Raw genomic sequence first — 13,696 nt, 5'->3', positions numbered from 1 at the left:
ATCCTAGTAGGATAATTAATTAATGCAAATGAGTCTAAACCACATTTAAAACGTGGTAGACCGATCGGTTACAAAGATAAAAATCCTCAAAAAGAAAAAGAACAAACAATCAAGATGATAATGATATGAAAAAACCTGCTCAAGAAGAGCGAAGAGACATTACAATTGATAAGACCTTGGAAGAGGTTAAGGCGCCTGAAAATGATAAAGAAATTTCAATAAATTATGTCTCATTAGAAAAAATATGGAACCAAAATAATGTAATTGTCGACAATAGTTTTGTTTATAATGTTTCTATTGAAATAATGCAACAAAATGGGGATCTTGAACCAAAATTTATAGATGAATGTAGACAAAGGAATGATTGGCCAAAATGGAAAGATGCAATTCAAGTTGAATTATCTTCGCTTGAAAAATGCAAAGTTTTCAGATCGATAGTCCAAACACGTGAAGATATAAAATCAGTGGGGTACAAATGGATCTGTGTGCAAAAAATAAATGAGAAAAATGAAGTCGTAAGATATAAAGCACGACTTGTGGCGCAAGGATTTTCGCAAAGATCCGACATTAATTATATGAAAACATATTCTCCTGTGGTGGATGCAATCACTTTCAGGTATCATATAAATCTGGTAGTTCATGAAAAACTCGGCATGCATCTAATGGATGTCGTTACAGTCTATTTATATGGTTTTTTGATAACGATATTTTTATGAAAATTCCTAAAAGATTTAAAATTCCTGAAACATATAAAGATTTCCGGGAAACTTGTTCAATTAAACTTCAAAAAATTTTATATGGGCTGAAACAATCAGGGCGAATGTGGTACAATCGTCTTAACAAATATTTGCTAAAAAGGATATAGAAATTATCCAATTTACCCCTGTGTCTTTATGAAAAGGACTGGATCTGAATTTGTCATAATAGCTGTATATGTTGATGATTTAAATATCATCGGAACTCCTGAAGAACTTTCAAAGGCAGTAAAATATCTAAAAAAGAAATTCAAAATGAAAGACTTCGGAAAGACAATTTTGTCTTGGTCTACAAATTGAATATTTTATAAATGGATATTTGTCCATCAATCAACATATACAAAAAATATTTTAAGGAGATTTTACATGGATAAAGCACATCCACTGAGTACCCCAATGGTTGTGAGATCTCTTAATATTAATAAAGATTCATTTTGACCTCATGAAAATGATGAAGAGCTTGTTGGTACTGAAATATCATATCTTAGTGCAATTGGTGCATTAATGTATCTTACCAACAATTCTAGATCAGATATAGCTTTTTCAGTAAACTTGTTAGCAAGATTTAGTTCTTTCCCAACGCGTAGACACTGAAATGGAATTAAGTATATATTCAGATATCTCCGAGGGACCACAAATATGGGATTGTTTTACTCAAATAAATCCACGTCAGAATTAATTGGTTATGCAGATGCAAGATATTTGTCTGATCCCCATAAAAGTTGATCGCAGATGGACTACTTATTTACATGTGGGGGTACAACTATATCATGGCGTTTAACAAAGTAAACCATGGTTGCCACTTCTTCAAATCATGCAGAAATAATAGCCATTCATGAAACAAAATGCGTTTGGTTAAGATTAATAACTCAACACATTCAAGAAACATGTGGCCTTTCTTTGATAAGAGACACTCCAACAATATTGTATGAAGACAATGTTGTATGTATAGCTCAATTAAATGGAGGATATATCAAAGGAGACAGAAGAAAATATATTTCACCAAAATTCTTCTTTACCCATTATCTTCAAAAGAAAGGTGAAATAGATGTTCAACAAGTTCGTTCAAGTGATAATTTAGCAGATATGTTCACCAATGTCTTGCCAACTTCCACCTTTGAGAAATTGAGATACAAGATTGGAATGCGTCATTTTCGAGATATTAACTGATGTCTTCATCAAGGGGAGTATAATACCCGCTGCACTCTTTTTTCCTTAGTCTCACTGGGTTTTGTCTCACTGGGTTTTCTTAACAAGGTTTTTAATGAGACAACACTCAAGACGTATTATCAAATGTGTGTACTCTTGTTTCTTCGTTAGGCTTTTTCCCACTGGGTTTTTCCTAGTAAGATTTTAATGAGGCACAACATATATGGGCGTTTAGGATGGCTGTATATATTTATTTTTTTACTAGAATTTATTTTTTTATGGACATCCAAGGAGGAGTGTTAGGAATTAATGGATGTCATTTTCTTTCGTTTACTTTTCCCCTGCCCCTTTTTCTTTTGTCAATTGTGTCAACTAATCTTTGCCTATAAATTATCAAATTTGACAATGAAAATGTACACGATTCTCTCAAACTCTCTCTGCTTTGTTTTTCCCTTTGGTCCTTTGTTTACTTTTCTTATAATTTTATTATTTTATAACACTAAGTTTATAGTTTAAGAAGAATATATATATCAACTTTCGTGTTTTGATGCAATCCATTATGATCGAATCGAACTTTGGGCAGACAAATCTTAAACTCATTTCTGTGAAATGATGCAGGCAAGTCAGTCTCTTCGGAACATCCAATAAAATTGGAACGATATCGAGAAGATTAATAAGGCCGCGCAAGAATGACACGCACAATCAAGAAATAATCCAAAAAAAAAAAAAATGTAGGCAAGTGATTTAGCAGAGCACTGAATATTCGATTATTATAGCTGAGAATCCCAATTGATTTCCAGCTTCTGTTCTTCTTTGTGAAACTGCAAATGCGCTTTCTTTCATGGCGTAAAGCCAAACACTTCACTGTTATTAAACTCAAATGTCGAATCTATTATTCTTCAACAGCCACTTTTCCCGCCGTCTTTCAAGACAAAGTTTCCAGCCAGAATTTTCACATAACGCGGAAAGAATTGTCTAAATTGCTACACCAACGCCCACCTAAATCTCAACTGAAGCAAATACATGCCCAAATACTCACCAAAGCCCTCTCATCAACTGCTTCTTTAGTTAATTCTCTGATTCACTGTTATCTGCATATCAAGGAAATTACCTCAGCAAATTTTCTGCTTCTTCACTATCCTCTATCTTCACCACCCATTCTGATATGGAATCTGATGATCAGAGCCTATTGCAAACTTCAAAATTCTTCAGAAAGTTTCAGTCTTTTCCGCCAACTCTTGAATTTAGACCACCCCATTTGGGTTCGAGTTCTTCCGGACGAGTATACGTTCACTTTTATTGTTACGTCATGTGCCCACCAAAGATCAATTGTACACGGAAAAATGGTTCATGGTCTGGTAGTGAGATATGGGTTGGAATCAAACTTATATGTGGGGAATTCATTGATTAGTATGTATTCGGTTTTCAAGATTACAGATGATGCATACAAAGTGTTTGACAGAATGACTGAAAGAGATGTGTTCTCTTGGACTAGTTTGATATGTGGGTATGCAAATAATGGTGAGATGTATCAAGCGTGTGAAATCTTTTATGAAATGCCAGTGCGAAATGATGTTTCTTGGGCTGTTATCATATCGGGTTTTGCTGGAAACGGAAGGTATATGGAGGTACTTCTATATTTGAATGAAATGGTATGCTCCCTTGAGGATAAGGTAAGGCCTAATGAGGCTGTTCTTGTTTGTGCTCTGTCTGCTTGTGCTAATCTTGGGGCCTTAGAACAGGGAAATTGGATTCATGCTTATATTACGAGGAATGAAATTCGTGACAGTTCAAATATATCTACTGCTCTTATTGACATGTATGCAAAATGTGGTAGAATAGATATTGCACGATTGATTTTCAATAGAATTCCAAGACCTGATGTACACAATTTCACTAGTATGATATCAGGTTTATCATATCATGGGCTTGGTGAGCATGCCTTAACCGTGTTTAATAGGATGTTAAATGAAAATGTTAATCTAAATGAAGTGACTATTATAGGGGTACTAAATGCGTGTAGCCATTCAGGTCTGGTAGAAGACGGTTCGTCAATCTTCTATAACATAGAGAACTTATGGGGACTTAAACCTCAGATTGAGCACTATGGCTGTTATGTTGATTTACTTGGACGTGCTGGATACTTGGAAAAGGCAGTTGAAGTTGTAAAGAGTATGCACATAAAACCTGATATAGTCATATGGAGGGCTTTGCTCAGTGCTTGTAGAATCCATCGTAATATTTTCCTGGGTAACAGCATTATAGATTTTATAAAGCAGCTTAACTCTGATGGACCCAGTGGAAGTGAGGTACTGCTCTCTAATTTGTATGCATCTCTAGGCGACTGGGAGAAAGTTTCCGAAGTGAGGAAAGCAATGGGTCATAGAAAGACCCAATCGGACATTGGATGTAGTTGGATTGAGGTGAATGGTGTTGTTCACGAGTTTCGTGTTGCTGATAAGCTACACCCACAGATTTTGGAAGTTCTGAACAAATTAAACGAAGTTTGGATAGTGCTTTCCTAGAAGGCATTATTGCTAACACCATGCATACATTCATTGAGTGAGAGAATGAGGAAGCAGCAGCTTGTCTTGGTGAAAAGCTAGACTTTGGCATTTGGTTCCATGAATCTGATTTCAGAAACTTAAATTGGCATAGTATGAAGTTAAGAACTTGTTGCGACCGAGAGATCCGTTTTTTATAGTCTGTTTCTGATTTTTATACTTTTAGAAGAAGAATTTTTCGATGATGACTACTCATAGTAGTCAGTTCCGGGAAAGATCACTTATATCTGTAAAGAATGCTGAACAAAATGGTCGTAGCTGAGCGTAATCTGTAAGGCTATTCTGATTTTATATTTTTTAGATTTTAACTTTACAGAACTGAATTGAAGTCTGAGGTTCCTATCTTGTTTATCTCAAGTGTCAGGTTCCTATCGTTTTCATCTTTTAATGATTTGGAATCTACTATACCAGCCAACGGAAGGGCTTGCTTTTGATATGAGGTCTCATGCATAAGGTGCAGCAGAAAGTCAACCTCTTTAGATATGATATATTTTTCAATTGTATGAGTTTCCCAGTATAACAGATTGAACGAGGGATGGAAGGATGTTCTGGTATTTAAGTTATGCACAGAACTAGACAACAGTAGAAGTAGAGAGGGCTGGATCTCCTATAAATCAATTATATTGGGAAGCTTAACGAGTGACAATGGTCACAGTCCGACTGCTTTATGAGTTCCCCTTAATCTCTATCTTCTTGAATCTCTGTTTTGCTTTTTTTTCCCTTGAGCTATAACACATGTTTTCTGTGTAATTTTCTGCATTCCTGTCCAGATAAACTTTGGCTTCTTTCTAGGAATTCACACTGGATACTGGGTTCATTCTCCTTGTAAGTAATCAATGAAAATGTGTGCACTTTTATTTCTCCTATGCTCTCTCTCTCTCTCTTAATTTTGCTTGCTGACTCGTTTCCTCTTTTGTATCACTCTTTAATCAGTTACAGCATAAGTTCTTGAATTATGTTTATTGATTTTTGCATCCATCTCACATGACCTTATTTCTTCTGCATTACTTGGCCCATTCTAGACTATCTCAAAAGCCAACCATAAATTTTCCGATGTGTCTTGTCATTGATCAGATGTTCTCAAGGTGTACTCATCCCAAATTTTCAGGCATGATTTGCCATACTGAAAATTGCAGAGTGATGTTTTAAATTAGAATGTCTGTGTTTATACCGAGGCCACATCCTTCAAGCTTTTTCTTTTGTGGTCTCTAGGATTTCAATAAATAATTTCCTATAAAGTATCTAGGGGGTCAATGATATGTGGTTGTCTAGTCCCAGCGTTTGGAACCTAACCCTTTGTTTTCAAGAGGAAAATTGGACCAAAACTGTAGATACGTGTTAGTGACTTGCACTGGCTTACCAAAATTAATTGAGCTTCACTTTTCATAACATTACCATCATTCTCTGGTGCCACTAAATTATCGGTGGAGAAGTTAGAGACGTAGGAGATGCACCATGGTTGCACTTGCTGGTTAGTAATTATGAGTTCCCTTCACATCTTAGATTAGGAAATCCAAATCAAATGAAGGTCCTACAAATAGATATGATCTCCACATTTTTGTGTTAGTCTTCATTTGAGTTGGCTAAATTTCTCTCCAAATGGTAGCACTCGATATTGAATCAACCGATAATATTTTTGTACTACCATTTTACAAGAGCCAATTTTGAAAAGCTATCTTTTGTTTTCTCCAACTAGTAGTGTAGGGAGTAGGCTTGTAGCTGGGAAATGTTAAAGAAAAGAAGGATCTAAATGGTTTTGTGGGGAAACTAGAAGAAAGGCATTATGCACATGCAGGCTTGTTCTAGTGCAACAAAAGAAGACTGAAATGATTGCTTTTAGTCAAAAATGAACAAAGCATTATCACTAGAAAATATTCTTAAACTTTTGCTCATCAGTTGTTGTCCCATTCATTATACCTATCACAAAGAATGCTAGCTACTTTACTACTATTATATACTTTATAGATACCCCGCAGGCCGTAAGCCATATAATGATTAAGCAAATTACTTTCCCCACTTGAATTGGCATCTGAGAATAGTTTTCTTTGCAGAGTGGGGTTTTGTAGCTCCTCCCATATAAATAGTGACATTGTTGGACCATTACATCATATTTCTTCGGTGTGCAAACAAACATTCATACTAATAGCTTGAAAAATAAAAAGTTACTTATAATAGGGTGTACAAATATTCTTAATGGTGTGAAGTCTTTTAGAAAATCGTTCAAATTGGACTCAAAATAGAAAATATCATATCGTGTTAAGAATATTTTTGAGCTGACTTATACCAACCATATCAAAGGTGGCAAGATGATCCATTTTTAGAATTTCATTATGGTTTTATGCTACCTAATGGGGTTTCTTTACTTAGTGGAACCTAAAATAATCTTAGTGATGCCCTGCCTGTAGAATATGTTAAGTAAAAGCATTTGTTTTTTTTTCAAATTATTGTTGCTATTATTTGTTAAGATAGTGATTAGTATATTAAGTTTGTGGAACAGAGCGTCATCATGGGAAAATAGGTTGCCCTTATCGTTTTGTATAATGTGCCATATAATACGCGAAAGTATCATAATATCTAAAAGATTTCTGCAGAATCAAAATAATTCCTTCGCGTCTTTTAGACGGTTATAATTGTTGTTTTTTATACCATTATGAAAGCATTAAAGTAGTAACAGGGGAAGTTGATTTATTTTTTGGGAATATCCCAAAATTGTGTGCGCCATCTCTCTTCCAAAGAACAACTGAAGTTCCTAATTTGCATAACCTTCAGTATTTCTAGTAAAATTTAAATTATCGGTGCAATTTTGACTTTCTTAGAATGTTATTAGTCTTACCTATTGTTTAAGTAACTAGTACCTATCAAGTGACTTGATAATATAAAAAAGTTGCACAACTAGTTGTATAGGTAATGTTTTTCACTCCAATATATGACACACATAATAAAAAGTAAATAGTTGGTTTAAATTTCCTAGTCCCTACTAGTGTAAATGTTTGGAAGTTTAGACGAAGTTATTGATATTATTAACCCAACTCTGATGTAGTTGATAATTTAAAATATTACAAGCATGATATTTTTTTTTTGCCTGGTCATTGAAAGATCTGATTCACTCTAGCAATTAAAGGCCACATTATGGAGCTACCCCAGTCCCCACAAATCTACCAAAGAAAAGAAATAGAAAAAAAGAAAGAAAAACTAATAGAGTAATAATAGGAAAGGGATGAGTTGGGCAATTCTCACTTTTCGAGGTATCTTTTAAGTTAGAGTTACACTCAAAATTCATTTTTTGTAACATGGGCATAGGAGAAAGACTCATCCCGAATTGTCCACCCATCTAATGTCCAGATCTTGAGTGATCATTTCTTTAACAAGAATCCAATCCTAGGTTCATTATCAAAGCTGTTGGATGATTTATCCCATGAAGACTTATAAGAGCCATTCTTAGTAGGGCACCCACCCACTAGGGTCTAGAAATTGCTCAACATTGTAAGACTTTTAGAATCCAAATAAGTAAACAAAATTTGGTGCTCCGATCCAAACAAAGCCCACAATGATTTTCAATTTAAAGAAGGCCTTCCAAATGATTACAAAAGTTGAGCCATGATGTGAGTTTCTTTTTCCTCATATTTGCTGTACATGTCATTAATTAACTCTAATGTGATGACGGAAAACTACCCATCTCAAGTCATGGATCTGTTGTTTGTTTTCCTGGTGGAAGTGATTTTGTCCTTCAATTACTGCAGAATCTCATACACAAATCAAAATAGAAGCATCGAATTAATCTCGGATTGTAGCCTCAGATATGCTATGGAGTTTGGGATGCCATGTTCTGGGTTTTGCACCTGTTGAGTTCCGATGCTTTTCTTGTTTCACCTGAAATAATGAATAATTTCGTGTTAATACTTTATCATAAACTGTTGTTAATTGATGTTCATATTTTTTTTTTGTCCTTTCAAAAGATTAAACACAAACAAGTGGCGTATATATTTTTGAAAGTCGAAAAAGAAAAACAAATAAAATTTATCACTTTTTATCTTATCTTCTTCATTTCTATTCTGTATGATTGAGAAAATTCTGCACATAATCGTTCCTTTTCTTCGTCTTACTACTTGTAAATAAAAAATCACCTGTTTGGAGTTGTCCAAATCAGATCTTCTAACAACACCATTCTTAGAGTGTGAATTCGTTGATTTTTCACTATTCTTGTCACCGGATTCTATTTGCTGCTGCTTCATCTTCGAATACTTCTTAGCCCATAATCCTTTCATCACCTCTGTATAATTAGCAACACAAAACTCAGTAATTAAGAACACTAATTTTAGTCCACTACTCGTTAATTAACCAAAAAATCAAAGAAATTAGAAGATAGAACTAACCTTGAGTAGTAATTAGTCTGTAAACATGACCCACAACAAGAGTATCCGTCGGTTTGAGAAGCTTAATACGTGTTATACGAACTGGAATATTATTAGTACCACTAGTATTAGTCGTCACAGTGTTAACTTTTTTGGCGGTGGAAGCGGTGGCGGAGGAAGGATTAGTGGGCGGACACAAGGTGGTGGTGGTAAGAAGAAGAGCAACATAATGACCCGGATTCATCTTCATGATTTCGTTAGCAGTAACAGGCCAATAGAGTTTGTCAACTCTACCGCTTGGGTGTTGTATAAGCAAAGTTGCATTATCAATGGCTTGGCAGTTGCCCATCTCTCTCAATTTACTAAAAGCGTTTTTTTCCTTCTCTCTCTAAAAACTGTTTTGTGGAGAAGAAGTAGCAGTGTTAAAGTGAAGGGAGATAACGAACTTTATAGCCACACTCACCCACTAACGTATATTCTTGTAATAAAAATCAAGCCCTCCGTTTCAGAATAGACTGAATTTGCCTAATCTTTAAAAGTTAAATAAATTTAAATTAATTTTATTTTTTAAACTAAATAAAAAATATTATAATTTATAATTTTTTTCGTATCAATATGTATATAAAAAAGTATGTCTTAAAATATTAATTAAATATATATCTTAGGAATTAATATACGACCACGTTTGGGCGATTGATGAGTGTCGAGTTTGATTTTTTTTGGCTGAAGTAGCTTGAATCAGCGGCGGAGCCAAGTGGATGGAAGAGGGTTCATCTTGAAACTTCTTTTAGTGTGTAAATAATGAATTCTCTCAACTTATTCATAACTTTTTTATATATTTTTTAATTTTTAAATTAAAATTTCTGATTCTGTAACTGATTAAAACGTATATAATAAGTGTCATCAGCGGAAGTAATGAAAATCTAAAAACGAATGAAAATCATGTTTACTAAAGAGTGACTGTGAATGTATTTTGTGGCCCAACTTTTTAAACGGTGAGCACATATTTGAAATATGTTTCTTCATTAAATTTCGTTGAATTGTTGTAAGATTTGAATTGATCAATTCCTAAACTATCCATCACGATTAATTTTGAACTGCTTAATTTAATAATGAGAGATACGTTTTACGAAGATTTTAAGTACCAGCTGTTCTGCAATAGAGTAGGAAGTGATGTGAATAATGAGAAAGTGTTGCTCTTTTGGTGTCCTTTTTAATGTTTATTATTTAATTTGAATTCGATTAAATTTGAATTTCTATTTTATTTTTACCTCACACCAGTGTCGTTAGGTGTTTGCTATTATCGCACGTAAACACAATGCTTTACGTCATTCTACTGCCAAGGCTTTTTACCACTATGCTGACTCGCCAACTTCTACCTGCTTCCTTCCAAGCACTTCGCTTCACGTGACACTTTTTTTATTTTAATTTTATTTTTAATGACCTGATTTCTAGTCATATGATAAAATTCTTATCCAAATTAGTGTTTTTATTTCATAAAAGATATAATAAAATTTGTCTATACAAGATCTTCCTCATATCCATTTATAAAATTGTAAGGAATATTTTATTGATATGAATCCATCATTACATAAATATTACTCCCTCATTTTAAAATAATTAAATTGATGACGAATTTTTTATAAGTCAAATTAACTTAATTATTCATTATTTAAGAATAATTTTAGATTTTTCTTCCAGTTTTACCCTTCAATTGGATTTTCTATGTGATGAGTTCAAAAAACTTTAATTGCTTTGAAGGAGTAATTAAAAAGGATAAAAATAAAAAACAATATTTAATTAATGTCTTAAGATTCCATTACCCCTAACAATCCACTTATTTTGAAATTATAGTTAACGTATAATTATAAATTTTAATATATTTTATCTTTTTAATGTATTTATGCTATATAATGCCTTCATATAATATCTGACGATGAATGTAAAGACTAAAGTACATGAAAAGTCGAGAAAGAATTTCTTCCAATCCAAAACAGGTTACTAGGATTTAATTAAAAAGTTAACATAATTGAATCTCAGGAAATGTAAAACAACAATCTTTAAAGAAAAACAATCATATTAGAAAATACACCTCTAATCCATATTAAGTAATTTTTTGAAATTTATTTTATAATTTAAAATAAATAAATTATTCAAAATTTCAAAAAAATTATTGAGACTTTTTTCATGTTTATCATTCATTTAATTAGATTTTAAACTACTTTATATTTTCTTAAATTCATTTAATAATAATAATTAAAAAAATAATAGTAAAAAGTAATCTTTAATTTATATTCTTAATATATCATATTCCAATAATTTATTTGATATATGGACAAGAGGGAGTATGCTTTTAGTATATTCCTATATAAACTTTTAAATAATGATCTTTTATTTCCCCCAAACTTTTCGATATGTATTTTTAGCCACAATAAAAAAGAGGTTAGACTCTGACGATTGAACTTCTCAAACAAAGGTGGGTAGAGTGAGAAAATTGATGGATACAATAGGGGATGTTTGGCATGTCTCACCAAATAAAACAAAAACTAAAAACGTGAAATTTCGTAGGGAAATAATAAAATGATTGTGGGGTCTTCTAAAACTATCCACACAAGAAGCATGCACCACACCCAAACAACCCTCATAAGTGCTTGTCGCGTGTGAATCCTATACAAAGAAAAAGAAAAAAAAAACACTTTTTTTAGTAGTGAGGGAAAAGTGAATTGAAAAACAATTTCGTCTTTCTCTTTTTATATATCTTTGCTCGTGCAATATGAGACACTGTTTTTTTGTCGTAATCATTTTTTTTTCTTTTTTTCTTTCACTCAGCAGCCTCTGTTATTTTTCTGACCTCAATACTCCTACCATTTTTGCATCCCTTAAAAGGAGCATACATCAATATAATTTATTTATTTTTGCCTATTGCCCATATCTTCTTTACTATATAAAAAGCAATCTCTTTATTTTTATAAATTAAAATAAAATTGAGGATATATATCATCCTCTTCAGAATACACTTGTGTGATTATGTTTATTAGATTTCTAAGACCTAGTGGAGCTGAACTCCATTAACACTCGAATACAAAAGCTTTTACATGAAAAAGATGGAGAGTATAGAAGATAGAGCAGAGCAGAGAGAATTTTTATTGATAGTCATAGAATATACATGTATGACTCTATTTATAGAGTTCACATTTTACACACCCTCAATACATGTGCTTTGTAACTAACTTATCAGCTGTGCATAACTACACCCTCAATACATGTGCTTTGTAACTAACTTGTCAGTTGTGCATAACTAACTATAATTGGCCGGACCTTTACACTGTACTAATAGATTCATTCTAACAGATTCACTAACATATACTAACTATCTTGCATCACTTTCGTTACTTGTTTTAATACTCCCCCTCAAGCTGGAGGTTGTGTAAATATTAAAAACTCCAAGCTTGTTCAATAACAAATGATGTTGTGAAGTCCCCAGGCCTTTTGTAAGAAGGTCTGCTAGTTGCTCCTTTATATTGACATATTCCGTTTGTATCAGTCCACTCTTGATCATTTTCCTCACAAAGTGGCAATCAATTTCAATGTGCTTAGTCCTCTCATGAAAGATTGAATTAACACCAATTTGAATAGCAACTTTGCTGTCACAATGTATTCTTACAGGAGTAGTTACATTCACCTTCAACTCTTTCAATACTCCAAGAATCCAAATGATTTCTGATACTGCTGCAGCCATACTTCTATACTCAGCTTCAGCTGAGCTTCTACTTACTGTGTGTCTGAGATAATACTTGCACTGTAAAGCTTATGTCTGGTCTAGTAGTTGTCAAATATAGTAGCCTACCTATAAGCCTTTGATATGCAGTGACATCAATGAATAAAGGATCACCTGTCTTTCCTATAGCTTCATTATAGTCAATAGTAGTCAGTTTGATATGTGCTTCTAAAGGTGTAGTTGCTGTTTTTGAACCTCCAAGACCACAATCAAAGATCAATTCTAGTGTATATTTTCTTTGGTTGAGAATAATACCACTTTTGAATCTCAATACCTCAATTCCAAGGAAATATTTTAAATCACCAAAATCTTGCATTTTGAAGTTGTTGTGTAATGTGGCTTTTAAAACTTGAATTAATGTGTTGCTACTGCCTGTTATGAGTAGATCATCTACATAAATCAACACAATAGCACTAGCACTACCAACCTTCTTGGTAAAAAATGAGTGATCATATGGGCTTTGAGAGTATCCAGTTGCATTCAAAGCATCAGTCAATTTGAGGTTCCATTGTCTAGAGGCCTGCTTCAGGCCATATAGTGACTTCAAAAGTCTACAGACCTTATTCTCTCCCTGCCTATGAAAATCTTGAGGCAATTCCATATAGACTTCTTCAGAAAGATGACCTTGAAAGAAGGCATTATGGACATCCATCTGGTACAAAGGCCAATGATAAGAAGCTGTTACACCAATCATAGTACTCACAGTAATCATTTTAGCTACAGGAGAAAAAGTTTTATGGTAATCAAGTCTTTCTTATTTATTGTAACCCTTGGCTATCAACTTAGCTTTGTACCTTTCTATTTCCCCATTATCTTTGTGTTTTACCTTATATACCTACTTAGAACTAATAGGTTTCTTACCAAGAGGTAAGTCAACTATAGTCCATGAATTATTCTGTTCTAATGCATCCACTTTAGATTGCATGGCATCTATCCATTGTTTATGCTTAGATGCTTTCTTAAAGCTTGAAGGTTCCACAACAACTGAGAAAGTTTTAATGTAAGTCTGACACGAAATAGTTAGATGATCATATGATAAACAGTGGGCAATAGGATATAAGCAGGACATATTAGTCTTGTTTGGGACTAAGTAGTCCT

At 33.3% G+C, this 13,696-nt stretch overlaps 2 protein-coding genes and 1 non-coding gene across 3 annotated transcripts; 2 read left to right on the top strand and 1 right to left on the bottom strand.

Moving 5' to 3' along the window:
- Positions 1–2,405: 2,405 nt before the first annotated feature.
- LOC129896950 (pentatricopeptide repeat-containing protein At2g20540-like) lies at positions 2,406–5,468 on the top strand. The gene is made up of 2 exons (XM_055972951.1): positions 2,406–4,739; positions 4,827–5,468. Exon 1 carries the CDS (start codon positions 2,732–2,734, stop codon positions 4,427–4,429), a length of 1,698 nt encoding a protein of 565 aa, XP_055828926.1. The 5' UTR covers positions 2,406–2,731; the 3' UTR covers positions 4,430–4,739; positions 4,827–5,468.
- Positions 2,531–2,628, top strand: LOC129898069 (U6 spliceosomal RNA). The gene has a single exon (XR_008768987.1). It is a non-coding gene; the product is annotated as a U6 spliceosomal RNA (small nuclear RNA).
- A 2,530-nt stretch (positions 5,469–7,998) lies between the features above and the next one.
- Positions 7,999–9,251, bottom strand: LOC129894459 (uncharacterized). The gene is made up of 3 exons (XM_055970165.1): positions 8,842–9,251; positions 8,593–8,738; positions 7,999–8,338 (listed from the first exon to the last, which is right to left on the bottom strand). The coding sequence occupies exons 1-3, from the start codon at positions 9,167–9,169 to the stop codon at positions 8,243–8,245; spliced, it is 570 nt and encodes a 189-aa protein (XP_055826140.1). The 5' UTR covers positions 9,170–9,251; the 3' UTR covers positions 7,999–8,242.
- Positions 9,252–13,696: the final 4,445 nt, after the last annotated feature.

The sequence above is a fragment of the Solanum dulcamara genome, chromosome 7 (assembly GCF_947179165.1).
Source record: "Solanum dulcamara chromosome 7, daSolDulc1.2, whole genome shotgun sequence".
Classification (NCBI taxonomy): domain Eukaryota; kingdom Viridiplantae; phylum Streptophyta; class Magnoliopsida; order Solanales; family Solanaceae; genus Solanum; species Solanum dulcamara.
The sequence above is the reverse complement of the archived record's forward strand: the minus strand, read 5'-3'. Positions and strand labels throughout refer to the sequence as shown.